General features: G+C 44.6%; 1 protein-coding gene across 1 annotated transcript in view; it reads right to left on the bottom strand.

The window, feature by feature from the left end:
* Positions 1 to 3,261: 3,261 nt before the first annotated feature.
* arl10 (ADP-ribosylation factor-like 10) overlaps positions 3,262 to 20,016 on the bottom strand; it is a 35,581-nt gene continuing 18,826 nt past the window's right edge. Inside the window, exons 4-5 of the mRNA XM_034177854.1 lie at positions 9,814 to 9,989; positions 3,262 to 4,965 (exon numbers count right to left, since the gene is read on the bottom strand). Coding sequence (XP_034033745.1) covers positions 4,792 to 4,965; positions 9,814 to 9,989 — 350 coding nt within the window. The 3' untranslated portion in view covers positions 3,262 to 4,791. The remainder of the gene's footprint in view (positions 4,966 to 9,813; positions 9,990 to 20,016) is intronic.

Consider the following 20,016-nt stretch of genomic DNA (forward strand, 5'->3'; position numbering starts at 1 on the left):
TTTCTGCAGTATTACATCTGAAAGAATAAATACACGGTGGGCCAATAAAATGTTACCACTTTTTAAATTCATACAATTAGAGAGTACTACAACAACCCACAGACCATTGAGACCCTGAAGACCAACATCCGTCAGGAAATTCGGAGAATCCCTCTTGAGATGTGTGCCAATGTCATCACAAAATTCAACGTGCGTGTTGCAGCTGTAATCCAAAGAGAAGCATGGATTGAACATGTCAATTACTGAACTGTGCGGAAAAAAAGAAAGGAAACCTTTGGTATCAAATGTTAATTTGATGCTTCTGTTATAAGTTGGTAAATAAAATTTTCAAATAAGTTCTCATTTCAAAAACTTGTGTACGACCAAAAAGAAACATTTTATTGGCCCACCCTGTATGTTAATTACCGTATTGTTCTGAATATAAGACTGCTTCTTACTTGGAAATACATCTGGAAAAAATGGGGTCTTCTTACATTCAAGATCTAGACTTTGTCATGTACATCTGATATAGTATTTGGTGTCAAATAAGTAAGTGGGTGTACCATCAAGGACCAAAGTGAACCTCCTGAATATTTCTGTGCTGCATGATGGAGAAACATTGAGTGTCCTGGACGCAGTAATTTAACCAGTAACTGATGAAAAGTTATTATTAGGGTTGGGTATCATTTGTTTTTTTTTAGTTTGTTTTTGCAATAATGTGGCCAAATCAGTGTGCCTGAACCAATACTTTTTTTTTTTAAATTACAGCACAAAGGTTGACTGCATTAAATAATGTTTTATTGCCAAGACAAATTTGAGCAATATACAGTGCATCCTCAAAGTATTGACAGTGCTTCACTTCCACATTTTGTTACAGCCTCATTCCACATTGAGTAAATTCTTCCCTCAAAATTCTGCTCACAACACCCCATAATGACAACATGAAAAAGATTTTTGCAAATTTGTTAAAAATAAAAAAACTAAGGAAACTAAGAAATAAATACACACAATAAATTCACACAACTTTTCATAATAAAACCAAACCCAATTACAATAAATATGTTTTGTATAAACCACTGTGCACTGTGCTGAGTTTCTCTAACCTTTTCAGACCAAAGACCACTTGACAAATAAAATCTCATGAACCACCTAACCCCCCAAATATCCAAAAACAACTATAATTTACGTACAAGTTAAGTTAATAACAAAATAATACATATGTGCTACAGTCCATTAGACTTTGGAGTCATTTTTAAATAGTTTGAGAAACACTTTTAATTTAGAATAGGATACTAATTTAAATGTGGCATTTTACCAATAAACTCGCAGACCACTAGGTATTGCCCACCACTTATTACCCTTGATGGAGCGAGTGAGTATAGAGAATGTATGAAAATGAATACATTAACCACTTACTGAAACATGATCTAAACTGTGGAAAGTTTCTGTGTTCACCTCAGTGGTTCATTCCTGCTTGTGTGTTAGCAAACAACAGATTTTAGAATATGTCATTTCAGCGCTGTGAAATTAGAAAAAGTAGTGCAATGCAATGAAGCTGTTACTTTTGCAGTAAAAGTCTGTCACTATGCTGGTCCTGCTTCTGTATTAAAATCTTTTTCATTGTGAAGTACATTAAAGAACATGGGCGTTGGAGATGATGTTTAACTTTGCCACCAGTATGATCGGAAACATACCTGTTCTCAATTTTGACTTGACTTTTTTGAGTAAATCAACATATTGGTAAAAAAAAACAAAAACAAATATGCAACAAGTAAGAAGACACACAGCCTGTTACCTGGTTTAGAAAAAAACTGGGTTAATCACATTTGGTTCTATTATTTTTTTGTCCATTGGTTCAGTTTGCATTCTCAGTGGTCACACTTGTACTCATGTAGCACTGAAATCTGTGTTCTAATTTGGTCAAATAAAGAATGGTAAATGAACCAAAGCCATAATGAAAACAGGTTTTAGTGCCAAACCCTAGCCATGACACCAACTTTAAGATCATGGTGATAAATGCAGCAGATTAATCAAACAAGTCTCAAGCAGCCAAGAAATAAGATGCTCTGGCTGTAAAGTTATAAGGCTGAGAACCAAAAAAGACCATCTTAAAAAAGCTGAGTCAACAATACTAACTGATCCAAAAAGCGGCAGTGTGTCTGGAGATGTTGATGAAAAGAATTAAGGGGTTGCTGATAAAATGTGCTTTTATCTGCATTTTTTTAAAACTTAAGAGTTTTCTTTCTATTAAAAAAAGAAGATATGGTCTTCAGAATGTCTTTTTCCTAAAATATGCATTCAAAAAGGGGTGGGAGATTTGTATTCAGGGTTGTCTTATATTCGGACAAATACTCTTAAAAATTTATAAGCATACATTGTTGAATATACACAGTTTTAACAAATTACAATCAAATATCAGTCCAAGAAGAACACGACATTTTTACATTCATACTGAAATTACATATTTGGAATTTAATTAGTTACTCTGGTTTATCATATTTCAATTTATAATAATATACTGCTCATTGATGGGTGTCAAATTGCTGGAAAATATAATCTACTGTTGCAAAATGCTTCCATTCTTTACAAGTAAGGTATTCATTGTGTAATTAGCCAAACCAGCTGTCAATATCACTGTGTTTTCCCATTACCCACCACACCATATGGTGCTTGCTACTACAACATGGATGATCAATGGAAGAGCTCCCGTTTGGTGCCGTTCACTTTACTCTGAATTTTTGCGTTGTCCCTGAGTATTCGAGCAAAAACGCACTGACCCAAAGTTATGTAAAGTCGCTGTTTGCCTTGTTGACTGTGCACAATCTCAAAAACGTGTCATATTAACTAAAAAAAAAAAGAATTATTTCAGAGATTCCCAGAGGGTTCCTTTAATTGTGCTTCACAAAATGCTAAAATGTGATGTGGAGGTTTTCTGTGTATATGCTCAAATTAATTGATCTTACTGACACTAAAACTGGTTTCATACATGATGCTTCAAATGTCATGTAGAAACTTTCACCCACAACAATCGGGTGGGGTGGGCACAACTTGTTAATATGTCAATGGTTCCCTTTCAGTTTCCTCAAAAGGTTCCAGCTGATGTCAGGAAAGCTTTGGTGTAGAACATTGGTGAAATATTTTTGTAAAACATGGTTGGTTGCTGTGGGGCTGTTCAGCTGTGGGAAATTCATTGATACAACACAAACCATGCCCAGTAAAATAACAAACCCAACATAAACCTGTTCAATGTCTGCATATATATATATCTACTTACAAACCTGACAAATTTAAAATACAGATTTTTTTACACAATGAAATCTCAGAAACAGTTGGAACACTATAGAAAATGCAAATAAACACAAATTACAGTGATTCTTACATTTATTTCTATTTCATTGCAGACAGTCGGAAGCAAAGATATTTTACGTTATGACTGGTCACCGTCATTTCATTTGTTAATATTATGCAACACATCCCATAAAAAGTTGGGACTGGGCAATTCTGGGCTAGTAATGAGGTTAAAATAAATGATGTTATTTCAAACAGTTGATTTCACCATGATTTGGTACAACAGCAGTATCCAAGTTGGATAGAGGATCTCCAGTTTATCAACAAATGTGTGAAAATTTTTTGAAATTTTTAAAAACAATGTTCCTGATAGAAAGATTGGAAGGAAACTGTATGTCTCCCTCCACAGTGCGTAATATCATTAAACGATTCAAGGAATTGAGGAATTTCTGTGCATAAAGGGCAAGAACGCAAGCCTAAACTGGACACCTGTGGCCTCCAATTCCTCAGCTGGCATTGCATCAAGAACTGCCATTCATCAATAGATGATATAACCACACGGACAAGGGAATGCTTTGGGAAACATTTATCAAGTCGTAAAACAGAGTTACATTCACAAATGCCACTTCACTGTGCAAAAAAAAACAAAAAAAGGGAAGGGAAGGGAAGCTTTAAGTTATCCTTGTCCAGAAGCAAAGTCAAGTTCTCTTAGCTCAGAGGCAAGTGGGTTGGACCGTCGCTCAGTGATAAACATGTACTGTGTTCACACAAATCAGTACTCCAGATCATCAGAATCTTTTAAGTGTTGTGAGAAGGAATGACAGAATTACAGAGTGAAAAATGTTTGAGTGTCCCAACTATTTTGGAATGTGTTGCAGGCCTTAAATGGATGTATATTAACAAAAGAAATGAAGATGACATCACAAATTATCATGAAATATTATGTTCACACTGTCGGCAATGGAAAAAAGTTTTGGGTTTTGATTTTTTTTGCACTTTTCATACCATCCCAACCTTTTCTGATTTGGGGGTCAAACAAACAAACTGACATAAAACTACAATAAGACCAACCAAAAGTGTGAGTTAGTGGGGGAAGATGAAGTCTTTTGAACAAACCTTTATCTCCCTCACTGTGGACCTCCTCTCTTACGGATGAAGATGAGTTGGAAGAAAACAGAGATGGTAAGGCATGTTGTTTTAGAAATTTGTTACACCTTTTCCCACGTTCTTGTGCTGTTTCACAAAATGGATAAAGAGGAACACAAAGGAATCCTTCCATTTCTTAAACTTCATCAGTAGGTCAAAGAGCAGAACCCTTATGAAATGTCCGCCTCCATTCCTCTAGTCTTTGTCCTCTTTATGCTGAAGGGATGGGAAAATGAAAATGACCTTCACCATAAATATTGTGCCTCTATTACTCTGTCCACTCTTCTTTTGGGTCATAGAAGGAGAGAAGGAGGAGCAAGTTAATATTCAACCCTTCTGTTCCAATCCCGCCATTTCCTTCTCTTGATCTTTGGGAGATCAGATGAGCTGAAGCAGGAGGTTCTGGAATGCCTCAAGACCCTGGTAAGACTTCCTCTGGATTTCGTCAGAGCCTACCTGTGCAGCCAGTAGGAAGAGCTTCCTGTCTTCAGCCACAGAACTCAGGCACAAGGCTTCATGGAGCTCTGGCACGCTCACTGCATTGACCTTATCCTACCAAGAGAGAGAGAGAGAAAAAAAAAACAGTCATCTATACCTACACTACCTGTACTTTCCCAATCAGCATTAATACATTAATACCATTCAGGTATGGACCCAAGCAAAAGTTTTACTTCCACCGAGGAGATCATGTCATCGTTACTCAAATACTGATTGATGGATTTTCTTTAAATTTGGTAACGGGTGGACCACAGGCCAAGAAAAAACACATTCAATTATCATGTGGTTTGTGATGCAGGCAGAACAGGTATCTCAGTGGGACAGGAGTTGGGCTATCAGCCTGTAGACTTGGGTTCAATTCCTGGTCACACTATTAGTCTGTGTCCTTCAGTGGCGGCACCAGGAATTTTTGTTGGGGGGGGCTGGGGTAAAAGTTGGAGGGGCTCCACAAAATGTCGTCGAAATGGACATTATATAGTAAACTGCTTTATAAATACCAAGGTATATGTTTTAGTCACCTGTGCTCCTCTAAAATGTGGTATCAATGTGCACACACACACACACACACAAACACACACACACCACTTAGAATGACTGCAAGTTCAGTAAACTTGCACATAGGTATACAAACTGAATTCATTGAACTGGTGCTCAAGACAATGCATGGAATCATCCTTACACAGATCGTCTATAGAGATTTATTGCCAATTCACATTATTGGCTGGGGGGGGGGGTTGGCTTATTATTGGGGGGGTTTAAGCCCCCCCAAGCTCCCCCTTGGCGCCGCCACTGGTGTCCTTTGATGTCATCTGCATTGACCCAGTCCACCCAGCTCTAAATGAGTACTCACTTTTGCTTGGGATGTAAACTGCAATGAAACAGTTTCCCATCACAGACTCTCATCGTCTTCATGCCACGCAATCCAGACATAAATATTGGCGCCAACAGGTGTCTGGGCCTATACAAGACTTACCGTACCTTTTCTTCCTGGTCGATAGCCAGATGCAATTTTTTCTTCCCCTTCTGCATTTTTATCAATTTTCATGAAATGATGTATGTACCACCTTTCTTACTCGCCCCCTGTCATCTAGGGTGGTGGTGGTGGTGTGTGTGTGTCATCCCAAGCTCAGGTCGTGGGCGTTTTGAGTGTCCTGCACTGTATCTTAGCTTTCATTAAGACTGCAAGCCTGCACCCTTCTGGACAGAGAGCTCAAATGTTTTGCTTGGAATCTGTTGGAGTCGCTCTCTCAGTTTGGGGCTCACAGCACTGGAAGCATCTATTACCACTGGTACCACTGTGTCGACCTTCCACATCTTTTATAGTTCTTTCTTCAGTCTCTGGTACTTATCAATATCTTCAGACTCTTTCTTGTCACATCTACTGGAATTGCACCTGCACAGCAGCTGTGGCTTTGACAGTTCTTAGCTCCCGTTTTGCCGATCATACAGTCTCAGGGTGCTAGACTTTGGACCACCGCTGGACTGATAGTATTGCACACCGGGCATTTGCCCGGTGGCCTGATGGCCTACTGGCACGCGGATTTTTTTTTTTTTTGTAGCAGCTACGACTCATCGTCACCTCTTAAAGCACGGTGATAACAGTACACCTGCACTGAGCTTTACAAAGACATTTTTATGCTTTTTTTCCTCCTTTATTTAGAGCTGAGCCGCTCCGTATCTGCACGTTAAAACAGCTGATCCTCCGCGACGCGTCAACAACTAACACTATTTTCCACTCAAATGCACATAAACTCTCTTTCTGAGGACCACATGATGTGAAAACACAATAAAACTTTCTTACCTGTAAATTTGGTCATGTTTTCTGCATAAATAAATGTTATCCATTCTTTGTGCTCAAACGCCAAAGCAGGGGCGAATCCAGATGGAATAGGGGCGTGGGGCAAGGATGTCCCCCCCCACAACACCCCTAGATTAAAGGTCCAGTTTTGAAGCCTTTTTTTTACTACAACTACTAATACTACTTAAAATAATAATAATTTCGACAAGTAAAATGTTTAGAGAAAATTTAAATGTTAGAAAAATGTTAGAAAGAATTTAATAGTTACATTTATTAACAATGTAGGTTAGAAAATACAAGTTTTACTGTTACAGTGCTGTCAACAGTTAAATATGAGGTCAAGAAAGAGGTCTTTATTTTACTTTTTATATATCAAGAAAGGGTGACTATAAAGTGAGTTTTGGCAAAACAAGTATCATTGTCATGTTGAGGTGGCAGAGGGTTGTTGTGGGCAGCTGGGGAAAGTAACTAAAAAGTAACTAGTAATCTAACTTAATTACTTTAACAATTGAGTAATCAGTAAGGTAACTAAGTTACTTTTTCAAGGAGTAATCAGTAATTGGATTACTTTTTACTTTTTCAAAGTAACTGTGGCAACACTGGATACCAGTATATAAACCCTCCTATTGGTGTATAAAGTGGTAGATCGGCCCTTTAGTCATGATTGATTGTGGCCTAGACCAATGAGGTGAGGGGCAGGCCAATTACCCCTCCATCTCGGGCCTCGGTTGGGCTACACAGTGCGCCAGTGCCGGGCAGAGCGATAACAAGCAATATGGATGGTGGCAAGAAGAGGAAAGGTGGCGTTGAAAGAGCCAGGGATCAGAAGAGAATAGCCCTTCAGGCAGATGCTGCAAAATGTCTTAAAATAACAGACATGTTTGCTTCGCGTGGACGCGGAGCATCCACATCTGCGGCAGCCTCAGCAAGTGGCGGAGAAGAAGTTCAACAGGTGGACAAGGCGGGGACCACTACGGCCATGACGGTAAGTGAAGGTTAACTTCAGCTATTAATTGATGAACAGCAACCTAACTTGTTCATAAATCAGACATCTGCATGTGAGAGAGATATTCTGATCTTCTGGTCCGAAGTAAAGTGCTGTCTAACTGGGTCATTCAGATATGAATTAAGGTTGGAAATAATTTTCGTTCGTGCTAACTCTGCCAGTCACGTAACCTAGCCTAGCAATGTAACCTGTGCAAATGTTATGCATGGCTAGCTACCATGCTGCCACCGCCAGGTTATTTCTTTATTCTGTTTGTGTGACGGTCGTGCAACACAAATTGGTAATAAAAGAAATCCTTGATGTTACTTGTAGCGAGATAGACAACTGTCTCCATCTTGTGGCCTTTTTGTGTATTGCAGTTTCAAAAGTTCAACCTTTGTATCCAGTCATTGGGTTCAGTCATCCAGTCATTTCTTGCTTTATATGATGAATTGTATCACACAAGTAATGATATATTATTTATAGTATAGCCTACAGCATTTCTATAACAAATGTTTTTATATAATTTCTATTTCTAAATTTAAGTAACAAGGCTGAATGAAATGACGGCTTATTATGTCTAAAAAGTAATGTGACCTACTGTCAATAGATTGTACTTTTGATAAGCCTATGATAACTGTATTTCGGGAGAACTTTTCATAATGCTTCTTATAGTGTTAAAATGTATGTGTCTCCTGGTGCACATTGATCGGTTAAGGGACCAAAAAAAAAAAAAAAAAAACCACACTGTCACAGCAGGCTTAATTTTTTTCCCCTTCGATACCTGGTGGTGGCCTGGTCTTGGTTAAAAATGCCCAGCCTGAAAATTTTTCCCAGTCCAGCCCTGCTTTGAACAGAATCCTCCATGCATTATGAGGACATCTGTAGTATTTAACTCTTCCTTTAGCCATCTTATGATTCCAAAAGGGCATGTGATGACTGGTAGGACATACATGTTGCTGACATGGAGCTTATTTCCAGTCTTGAACTGGGTTCTTTGTATTTGCCTTACTCTCTGGTTGTACTTAGCTGTGGCTGTCCTCTTGGCTTCCTCATCATGGTTCCTGTTGACTTGTGGGATACTAAGGTACTTGCAACTGCCCTGTATATTTGCAACCCTGCATTCTGGTAACTTCAATGCCTCCATTTTAACCACCTTCATCCTCTTTGCCATCACTTGGCCAGTCCAAATATCACGCCAATGTCACTGCTGAATATCCTGGTGAAGTGAATCAATGTTTCCTTCACTCTTGGCACATTTATGTGGAGTAGATGGCTGATGGTCACCCCACTCCTGAACCTGCATCCATATTGAGTGAGGATTTGGCTGAGGGAGTTCAGGCCTATGTGGAACATCAGCGGGTACAGTGAATCCTATTGGTATACAGCACACCTAACGGTCATTTGTGTGATGACCCGAGAATTCCCCTCTGGCACTGTCATCCACAGCTGCGTCAAGTTTCTGGTGAAACCCACCAGTGCCTTCTTGACTTTGAGACAAGTACAACAGTATCCATGTGTGGAGGACTGAGTCAGTCCAGGCCATACTCAGGTTGGTGTGTCTGGTCTTTGAGTCCTGGGCTGTTAATCGGTAGCAGGAGTTTTGATCTTCTGGTATTGTTTGCAATGCGCTTCATAGCTTTGCAATGTGTAGACTCATATACCTGCTCAACTTGGTTGGAATGACACCTGATCATGGAGACACAGATTACTGGACAGTAGTTCAAGAGTGCTGTGCCTTTTCAGTATAGTCCTGCCCCGTGTTACCCAGCCAGTGCTATTAGTCTCTTCACGCAGTAGGTGTGGATAATGTCAGGTCCTGGTGTCGTCCACCTCTCCATACATCAAACATGTTGTTGTCATCTGCCTTTGTGACCCTACCTGGCTGTTGTCCTGGAAGGTTGGTTACGGTGGCCTGCTTTCAGGTCCATCATGCAATGGGTATTAGTGTTATTCGGTGCCTTCTTCTCCCATATGTCTTTCCAGTGTGGTTCGGTCTCACCTCTGGGTGGGTCTGTTCTTGGGCCATTATGTGTTTCTGACGGTGCGTATGGATATACATATGACTGTTTGTGAAACAGAATATGTTCAGTAAGATAATCCTGTGCAGCTGGTTTACCTGCTTATTTCCAAGGACTACCACTGGCAGATACGGTTCAGCTTTCAAGAGGTGATGAAGTTCAGTCTTTGCCACAGGCAGGCGGCTCCTGTCAGATGAGTCCACCACATACACCAAGACATTAGTGTTCCTTAGATAGTCTGTCCAGTAGCGCCGCAGGTCCTCAGCACCACCAACTGCAACGGCACAGAAATCAGAAGTATTCATCATGAGAAAAAAAACCCTAATATATTTTACTGGCTCAAACTGTTATGTGTCGGACGCAGCCCGGAGAACCGACCAGCGTTTGAAGGACCCAGTATAAAATAAGCAGAGCACGGTACAAAGGATAACAGAGTTTAATAAACATAACAGTGATGTGAAAAATATAAAAGTGCGCGGTCTGGCGTGGTGGATTGCGGTGCGCTCCCAGCAGCGCTAACGGTCCGGAGCCAGAACCGGTTCGGACCCAAGGACCCCGCCGACACCCCCCAGGTGGCCGCGACAAACCGAGTCTGTGAAAGAAGAAATCATTATGGGAGTCCACACTCAACACACAGAGAGACCACTCAAAGGTGTACAAACAGCAAACACTTCCTGGCTTAATTGCAAATCAGCTTCCCACCCTGCAGGCATAGAACACCCTGTTCACAAAACTCCACTGCAGTGGAAGCTGATTTAAACGACCAACATACAGCTCAATATAATAAGGTGTGAGGGACACCACATTTACTGACTGTATAAATGTTAGTCACAAAATCTAACGTACCTCAGGAAGTGTGCTGACGAGCGTGAGACCTCACCCCCTCCTCTTTCACAGACCATGCATCAAACCTGGACGTTCTCTGCATCCACTAATGATGAGATGGCTCTTGAGACGACGATCTCACCCGTCTGGTCACAAGGTCGAGTCTCTGGCAAATACACACTGTGTACTCCAGTCTTAAATGACACCATGTTCCAATCCATTGTAGATGCACCACAGCTGTGAGTCCTGACGAGCCGCAGGTGATCAGCCTCAGGTGATCAGGGTGAGGTCCTGATAAACTCAGCTACACAGCCACTCAGTCCCAAATGCGCACCACCTGGAAGGAAAAACAAAAGACAGGACAGAAAACAGAAACAAAAGGCAGCCAGGCCCCCCCAGCCACACAACAGCACCCCACCCTCACGGGAAGCCTCCCGGCAACCACACAAACCCGGCCCAGGAGAAACACCCCCCTCCAGGGGCCATGGCTGGAAACCGTATCTGCATTCGTCTTCCAACAGAATGGTTGATGTCTTCTCCTCTGGCTGCATCTTTGCCTTTGTTTCTGTCAGTCACTTAGCACAGGTGTGGCCAGGAGTTCTTAAACCTGTGCGGTCAGCCTTTGTCCAACCATGTTTACAGTCTGATTAGTCATAAAACAAAAAAGACAAACACAAACAACCAAAACACCCCCCCCTCCCCAGGGGACCTTCCCATCAAACCCCGGGAAGAGGAGAAAAAAAAACACAACCCAAATGTAAGCTAACAAATAAAAACACTAACACCCCCCCCCCCCCCAACGACATGTAGGGACCAACACAAAATGCTAACACCCCCCCCCCCTCCCCAGAGGACCGTTCCATCAAACCCCGGGAAGGGGAGAAAAGAAAAACAACCCAAACGTAAGCTAACAAATAAAAACACTAACACCCCCCCCCCCCAACGACATGTAGGGACCAACACCCCCCAGAGGACATCCCTCCAGCTCCAGGAGTAATAACCACAGCCGAGGTCCCTCTGGGATCCAATGTCACCCACGGGGACTCCCAGCGCCTCCCAGAGGACCATTCCATCAACCCCAGGAGACGCCTCCCCTCATGACCAACGGACCCAGCCCCGGCCGTCTATGGCTAGATGGACCCACAGCCCTTTCCCCCCCAGAGGACACCACAGTCAAACCCTGAGGGCGGAAACTGGGGGGAAAAACAAAAGGAGAAAAAAAAAACATACAAACAACACAACCCCAACCCCACCCCCTTGGCGCAGTGGAAACTGGAAGCACGTCCAGTGTCACCAACCGTGACTATACCCCAGAAGCCAACCGGGAGGAGTGGAACAGCGGTTATGGCAGACGGCACAAAACGGCGCCACTCCTCCGACTCCCAAACCAGCCACCAGCTGCGGGTATATCCCACTGCCCCAAACCTCAGCCACGCCGATGGCAGACGGCTCAAAGGCGTGCTGAAGCCGGAGGTGGAACAGGGAATCAACAAACAAAAACACCCCCCCCCCAGGTGCAGAGGTTACCTGGGAAACACCCAGCATAACCAAACTGCACCACTCCAGCAACGCCGACACTACGGCTCACACGGCTGGAGCCAGAGGAGAAGAGAGGGAACAAAAAGAAAATACCCCAAACCCCCCCCCTCCCCTCCCGGGTGCGGAGGTTACCTGGGAAACGCCCAGCATAACCAAACTGCACCACTCCAGCAACGCCAACTCTACGGCTCACCCGGCTGGAGTCAGAGGAGAAGAGAGGGCATAACAAAAAACAAAACAAAAAAAAAGAAAAAAACAACCCAATTACCCCCCATCACCCCCCAGGGGACCGTCCCATCAAACCCTGGGGAGGTGAAACTAAAAGAAATAAAAAGAAAGACTAACAGACTAACATAAAGTTGCTTGGGTCCTTTTTTGTTGCTCCAAACAGGCTGCAGGGTCACAACCCCAGACACTAATAGTGAAAAACAAAAATAAAATCCCACACAAAAACCAACTCAAAAAACACCCACACAAAATGAACTAACACAAAACAAATAAGTGATTTATACCGTCAAGCTCAAACAAATGGAACACACCTGTTCCAACTTAAGAGCTTGACGGTAATGTGACTCAGTCACCAACAGAGGGAGCCAGAGTGCTAAAAATTAAAACCCCTTTTGGTGACAGAGAAAACAAACGAGCTGCTTTTCTGTGCGCAGCTGAGTGCAACACACAACCAAAAATGTGATTCAACTAAATAACACCGGAGCTGACACAACAGACGCAGTAGCTATCATTACCCGGGGAAACAGGGCTACGACTGTAACACAGGAAGCACCGCGACCCGTGCCACAGAGCTCCGCCGTGCGCGTTCACCCATTACAGACCCACTCCTGCAGCTCCCGTTTAAACCTCTTATCCGGTCGAAGTGTGACGCGAAGCCGTCGCCAGTCACACTCCACCACGACCCACGGATAAGGCACAAACACAGGAAACACGGCTGCATGAGCGCTCAAATCAGTATTCAGTAATGGGTTCTCCAACGCGCACCATCCGGGCGGAGAGCACCCGCAACTGATCCGGATAACTTCTGAACGTCTGCTGCCGCCTTCCCGGCGCGTTACCGTCTCTGCTACCACTGGGTCCGTGATGTTTGGCCAGAGACTACTATTATGTGTCGGACGCAGCCCGGAGAACCGACCAGCGTTTGAAGGACCCAGTATAAAATAAGCAGAGCACGGTACAAAGGATAACAGAGTTTAATAAACATAACAGTGATGTGAAAAATATAAAAGTGCGCGGTCTGGCGTGGTGGATTGCGGTGCGCTCCCAGCAGCGCTAACGGTCCGGAGCCAGAACCGGTTCGGACCCAAGGACCCCGCCGACACCCCCCAGGTGGCCGCGACAAACCGAGTCTGTGAAAGAAGAAATCATTATGGGAGTCCACACTCAACACACAGAGAGACCACTCAAAGGTGTACAAACAGCAAACACTTCCTGGCTTAATTGCAAATCAGCTTCCCACCCTGCAGGCATAGAACACCCTGTTCACAAAACTCCACTGCAGTGGAAGCTGATTTAAACGACCAACATACAGCTCAATATAATAAGGTGTGAGGGACACCACATTTACTGACTGTATAAATGTTAGTCACAAAATCTAACGTACCTCAGGAAGTGTGCTGACGAGCGTGAGACCTCACCCCCTCCTCTTTCACAGACCATGCATCAAACCTGGACGTTCTCTGCATCCACTGATGATGAGATGGCTCTTGAGACGACGATCTCACCCGTCTGGTCACAAGGTCGAGTCTCTGGCAAATACACACTGTGTACTCCAGTCTTAAATGCCACCATGTTCCAATCCATTGTAGATGCACCACAGCTGTGAGTCCTGACGAGCCGCAGGTGATCAGCCTCAGGTGATCAGGGTGAGGTCCTGATAAACTCAGCTACACAGCCACTCAGTCCCAAATGCGCACCACCTGGAAGGAAAAACAAAAGACAGGACAGAAAACAGAAACAAAAGGCAGCCAGGCCCCCCCAGCCACACAACACAAACCATTACTGTCACCCGCACTGCAGTGGTGAACTGGGATATTACAATGAGTTTCCTTCATGCAGGTGTCTGCCAGATTATATAGGACAAGGTCCAACAGATCCTGAACACAATTAAAACCCTTATAAAAGAATATGATACAAATCTAAACACACAGGCTACAAAATGATGGCGAACTGATTTTTTTCATTATGGAATTATTAAGATTATTATAATGGATTCTAGATAATATGATAAAATCAAATACATGTAGACATTAATTTTCTATGCTAAATTATTCTTTCATTCATTTTCTATACCCATTTACACCAATGAAAGGTCACAGGGGGCTGGAACCTATCCCTGCAGTCATGGGGCATGAGACAGGGTACACCCTGGACAGGATGCCAGTCTACCGCAGGGCCACATGTAAACAGACAAACACATTCACAATCGCTCACATGCTTACGGTCAATTTAGTGTCACCAGTTCACCTAAAATGCATGTCTTTGGAAGTAGGAGGAAGTCAGAGCAACCAGAGGAAACCCACGTGAACACGGGGGAGAACATACAAACTCCACACAGGAAGGACCAGCCAGGAAACAATCCCACAACCTTCTTGCTGCAAGGCAACAGTGCTAACCGCTAATCCACCATGCCGCCCTACGCTGAAGCAGAGTGACCGTTATCTCTTCCCACCGCAAAGTGCCCCTCTGATTGAAAATGAATGTCGTCGATTTGACTCTGTTGATTGTAATTTGACCGGAGGGTTAATCTGTACACTGTCTCAGTCCCCCAAGCTATAAAAGGGTACCAGCCTCAGATGGAGGAGGAACATCCCTCAGACTGGGGTGCCATCCAGGGGGAGACATAGACTTTCATCCATTTGATGCTATGAACACCGTCACCAAGGGGTCTCAGGGCCTATATAGGCTGCAGCACACCGGTGCTGGTTTTGCTTATCTTTTGTTCACCACTGGGTGGCAGCACCATAAACAGTAGCAAAAACAGCTTGGGACTCCAACGAGGGCGGTCGCATCTCCTCCACTCTCCCTTATCTCTCTGCCTTTAACCTTCAAGTCCCTACTTCACCATACTGTGAATTCCTCAAAACTATATTGGATTCTGGATCTATTGGACTACTACTGGATTAATCATGGAACTGATCAGCTGGTCTCTGAATGCTATTGATACCATTTTTTCTACAAGAAGGTCAGGATCAGGGGATCCTACCTGCCCAGATGGAACGTATCCTGCAGGCTATATCCTTGACTCTTGGGGGTCTTGGCATGTTGCATGCTTGGCGCCTTTCTCCGTTGAGGACGTCGAGGATTTATTCATTTTTGGTCTCATGGCAGCAGGGCTGGTACTTTTTGGCTTATGTGCTGCCCTGATCTACCGGAAAATTGGCAAGACGGCGGCATCAAGAACTGTCATGATTAACGAGGTTGGCAAGGCAGTGCATTCTCAGACTGCACTGACTCTTGAACTCAGACGCAAATTGGATGACACCTTGGATCTGATGCATGCCTTGCAGTTGAAGCTGAAGGTTTCGGAGGCCGGTGAATATTCTTAATTCATAATTGGGATTTGGCTGTTCAAGTAGAACTGTTAAAAGTGTTTTCACTGCTCAGCTACAACACTCCAGGCTTATTTAACCTCAAGGACAAATTGCCCACTGTTTACCTCCAGAGGAATTTATTCAGGCCTTGGTGAGATTATTCAGCTCCATTCTTATCTCAACCCACAAAGACAATAAACTGACTTACACATGGACTGAAGCATGCTCCAGTTTTCCCCTTTCACCTTCCTTCCTGCCCCCCCTGCGGCAGGCCCCCGTTCTTCCCAAACTGGCAGGCGGCACGACTCCAGTTGCGACGGCTACCACACACTCACATCGCCTCAATTTGGAAAACGGACTGTTTCAAGTTTAGTGCACATAAACAATGTCAAATGTATATGTGTTGTCTTAATTCTGATGTGTGCCATTATTATGGTAAACAAGTAATAATTGTGGATTAATTGCTGCTTGTCTGTGGAATGTGTGGCATTCTTGTTGTAATGACAATGATAATAAAGCTATCATCCATCCATCCAAAAAGAGCAACACATAAGAAGCTCAAAAGAATAAGCCAGCTCTTGTTAGCATAGCAGAAATAGCATAGCATAGCATGGCATAAGTTTCCTCTTCTGAACCAGAATAACCTTTTTAACAAATTCTGAGCTGAACCTAGGACAGAAAACAGAAACAAAAGGCAGCCAGGCCCCCCCAGCCACACAACAGCACCCCACCCTCACGGGAAGCCTCCCGGCAACCACACAAACCCGGCCCAGGAGAAACACCCCCCTCCAGGGGCCATGGCTGGAAACCGTATCTGCATTCGTCTTCCAACAGAATGGTTGATGTCTTCTCCTCTGGCTGCATCTTTGCCTTTGTTTCTGTCAGTCACTTAGCACAGGTGTGGCCAGGAGTTCTTAAACCTGTGCGGTCAGCCTTTGTCCAACCATGTTTACAGTCTGATTAGTCATAAAACAAAAAAGACAAACACAAACAACCAAAACACCCCCCCCTCCCCAGGGGACCTTCCCATCAAACCCCGGGAAGAGGAGAAAAGAAAAACACAACCCAAATGTAAGCTAACAAATAAAAACACTAACACCCCCCCCCCCCCCCAACGACATGTAGGGACCAACACAAAATGCTAACACCCCCCCCCCCTCCCCAGAGGACCGTTCCATCAAACCCCGGGAAGGGGAGAAAAGAAAAACAACCCAAACGTAAGCTAACAAATAAAAACACTAACACCCCCCCCCCCAACGACATGTAGGGACCAACACCCCCCAGAGGACATCCCTCCAGCTCCAGGAGTAATAACCACAGCCGAGGTCCCTCTGGGATCCAATGTCACCCACGGGGACTCCCAGCGCCTCCCAGAGGACCATTCCATCAACCCCAGGAGACGCCTCCCCTCATGACCAACGGACCCAGCCCCGGCCGTCTATGGCTAGATGGACCCACAGCCCTTTCCCCCCAGAGGACACCACAGTCAAACCCTGAGGGCGGAAACTGGGGGGAAAAACAAAAGGAGAAAAAAAAAACATACAAACAACACAACCCCAACCCCACCCCCTTGGCGCAGTGGAAACTGGAAGCACGTCCAGTGTCACCAACCGTGACTATACCCCAGAAGCCAACCGGGAGGAGTGGAACAGCGGTTATGGCAGACGGCACAAAACGGCGCCACTCCTCCGACTCCCAAACCAGCCACCAGCTGCGGGTATATCCCACTGCCCCAAACCTCAGCCACGCCGATGGCAGACGGCTCAAAGGCGTGCTGAAGCCGGAGGTGGAACAGGGAATCAACAAACAAAAACACCCCCCCCCCAGGTGCAGAGGTTACCTGGGAAACACCCAGCATAACCAAACTGCACCACTCCAGCAACGCCGACACTACGGCTCACACGGCTGGAGCCAGAGGAGAAGAGAGGGAACAAAAAGAAAATACCCCAAACCCCCCCCCCTCCCCTCCCGGGTGCGGAGGTTACCTGGGAAACGCCCAGCATAACCAAACTGCACCACTCCAGCAACGCCAACTCTACGGCTCACCCGGCTGGAGTCAGAGGAGAAGAGAGGGCATAACAAAAAACAAAACAAAAAAAAAGAAAAAAACAACCCAATTACCCCCCATCACCCCCCAGGGGACCGTCCCATCAAACCCTGGGGAGGTGAAACTAAAAGAAATAAAAAGAAAGACTAACAGACTAACATAAAGTTGCTTGGGTCCTTTTTTGTTGCTCCAAACAGGCTGCAGGGTCACAACCCCAGACACTAATAGTGAAAAACAAAAAATAAAATCCCACACAAAAACCAACTCAAAAAACACCCACACAAAATGAACTAACACAAAACAAATAAGTGATTTATACCGTCAAGCTCAAACAAATGGAACACACCTGTTCCAACTTAAGAGCTTGACGGTAATGTGACTCAGTCACCAACAGAGGGAGCCAGAGTGCTAAAAATTAAAAACCCCTTTTGGTGACAGAGAAAACAAACGAGCTGCTTTTCTGTGCGCAGCTGAGTGCAACACACAACCAAAAATGTGATTCAACTAAATAACACCGGAGCTGACACAACAGACGCAGTAGCTATCATTACCCGGGGAAACAGGGCTACGACTGTAACACAGGAAGCACCGCGACCCGTGCCACAGAGCTCCGCCGTGCGCGTTCACCCATTACAGACCCACTCCTGCAGCTCCCGTTTAAACCTCTTATCCGGTCGAAGTGTGACGCGAAGCCGTCGCCAGTCACACTCCACCACGACCCACGGATAAGGCACAAACACAGGAAACACGGCTGCATGAGCGCTCAAATCAGTATTCAGTAATGGGTTCTCCAACGCGCACCATCCGGGCGGAGAGCACCCGCAACTGATCCGGATAACTTCTGAACGTCTGCTGCCGCCTTCCCGGCGCGTTACCGTCTCTGCTACCACTGGGTCCGTGATGTTTGGCCAGAGACTACTATTATGTGTCGGACGCAGCCCGGAGAACCGACCAGCGTTTGAAGGACCCAGTATAAAATAAGCAGAGCACGGTACAAAGGATAACAGAGTTTAATAAACATAACAGTGATGTGAAAAATATAAAAGTGCGCGGTCTGGCGTGGTGGATTGCGGTGCGCTCCCAGCAGCGCTAACGGTCCGGAGCCAGAACCGGTTCGGACCCAAGGACCCCGCCGACACCCCCCAGGTGGCCGCGACAAACCGAGTCTGTGAAAGAAGAAATCATTATGGGAGTCCACACTCAACACACAGAGAGACCACTCAAAGGTGTACAAACAGCAAACACTTCCTGGCTTAATTGCAAATCAGCTTCCCACCCTGCAGGCATAGAACACCCTGTTCACAAAACTCCACTGCAGTGGAAGCTGATTTAAACGACCAACATACAGCTCAATATAATAAGGTGTGAGGGACACCACATTTACTGACTGTATAAATGTTAGTCACAAAATCTAACGTACCTCAGGAAGTGTGCTGACGAGCGTGAGACCTCACCCCCTCCTCTTTCACAGACCATGCATCAAACCTGGACGTTCTCTGCATCCACTGATGATGAGATGGCTCTTGAGACGACGATCTCACCCGTCTGGTCACAAGGTCGAGTCTCTGGCAAATACACACTGTGTACTCCAGTCTTAAATGCCACCATGTTCCAATCCATTGTAGATGCACCACAGCTGTGAGTCCTGACGAGCCGCAGGTGATCAGCCTCAGGTGATCAGGGTGAGGTCCTGATAAACTCAGCTACACAGCCACTCAGTCCCAAATGCGCACCACCTGGAAGGAAAAACAAAAGACAGGACAGAAAACAGAAACAAAAGGCAGCCAGGCCCCCCCAGCCACACAACACAAACCATTACTGTCACCCGCACTGCAGTGGTGAACTGGGATATTACAATGAGTTTCCTTCATGCAGGTGTCTGCCAGATTATATAGGACAAGGTCCAACAGATCCTGAACACAATTAAAACCCTTATAAAAGAATATGATACAAATCTAAACACACAGGCTACAAAATGATGGCGAACTGATTTTTTTCATTATGGAATTATTAAGATTATTATAATGGATTCTAGATAATATGATAAAATCAAATACATGTAGACATTAATTTTCTATGCTAAATTATTCTTTCATTCATTTTCTATACCCATTTACACCAATGAAAGGTCACAGGGGGCTGGAACCTATCCCTGCAGTCATGGGGCATGAGACAGGGTACACCCTGGACAGGATGCCAGTCTACCGCAGGGCCACATGTAAACAGACAAACACATTCACAATCGCTCACATGCTTACGGTCAATTTAGTGTCACCAGTTCACCTAAAATGCATGTCTTTGGAAGTAGGAGGAAGTCAGAGCAACCAGAGGAAACCCACGTGAACACG

Source organism: Thalassophryne amazonica, chromosome 9 (genome assembly GCF_902500255.1).
Source record: "Thalassophryne amazonica chromosome 9, fThaAma1.1, whole genome shotgun sequence".
In the NCBI taxonomy this organism is placed as follows: domain Eukaryota; kingdom Metazoa; phylum Chordata; class Actinopteri; order Batrachoidiformes; family Batrachoididae; genus Thalassophryne; species Thalassophryne amazonica.